The sequence below is a fragment of the Acanthisitta chloris genome, unplaced genomic scaffold (genome assembly GCF_000695815.1).
Source record: "Acanthisitta chloris isolate BGI_N310 unplaced genomic scaffold, ASM69581v1 scaffold21499, whole genome shotgun sequence".
Classification (NCBI taxonomy): Eukaryota; Metazoa; Chordata; class Aves; order Passeriformes; family Acanthisittidae; genus Acanthisitta; species Acanthisitta chloris.
This window is the reverse complement of record NW_008693354.1, coordinates 5,508-5,973: the sequence shown is the minus strand read 5'-3', so window position 1 is coordinate 5,973 and position 466 is coordinate 5,508. Positions and strand designations below refer to the sequence as shown.

General features: G+C 56.9%; 1 protein-coding gene across 1 annotated transcript in view; it reads left to right on the top strand.

The window, feature by feature from the left end:
• The window catches only part of LOC103810157 (zinc finger CCHC domain-containing protein 7-like), a 4,912-nt gene extending 4,825 nt beyond the window's left edge, over positions 1 to 87 (top strand). The window contains exon 5 of the mRNA XM_009083050.1: positions 7 to 87. Coding sequence (XP_009081298.1) covers positions 7 to 87 — 81 coding nt within the window. The remainder of the gene's footprint in view (positions 1 to 6) is intronic.
• Positions 88 to 466: the final 379 nt, after the last annotated feature.

Genomic DNA, 466 nt, shown 5'->3' with positions numbered 1-466 from the left:
AAGCAGAGGGACACCAGTCCTGACCACAGGGACAATCTGTTCCTCATAAAGCAGCGGAGGAAGAAGTCCAGACAGAAGTCCTGGTGATGGCGAGGTTGGCAGGTAGCACTGGCACTTGCTGGCTTTGGTTCTGCCTCCTCTTTATTCCTGTCCTTCTCTTATCACGTAAATCTGAGTCCGTCCCTGACCCCAGATGTGCCAGACACCACCTCACACCCATCCTCCCTGCAGCCATGGGGGCTGCTCCACCTATTTCCGTGCCAGCGGGACCAGTGCTCCTGCCTGGGGAACTCCTGCCCGGAGAGCTCCTGGGATAGGATGTATGTTCGTTTTCCCTGGGGTATCAGTGGTGTGAGCTGTCCCCAGGGCCAGCAGGACCAGTGCTCTTGCCTGGGCTGCTCCTGCCTGGGGAGCTCCTGAGATAGGCTCTATGTTTATTGTCTTTGCTTTGGGGATATCAGGGCTA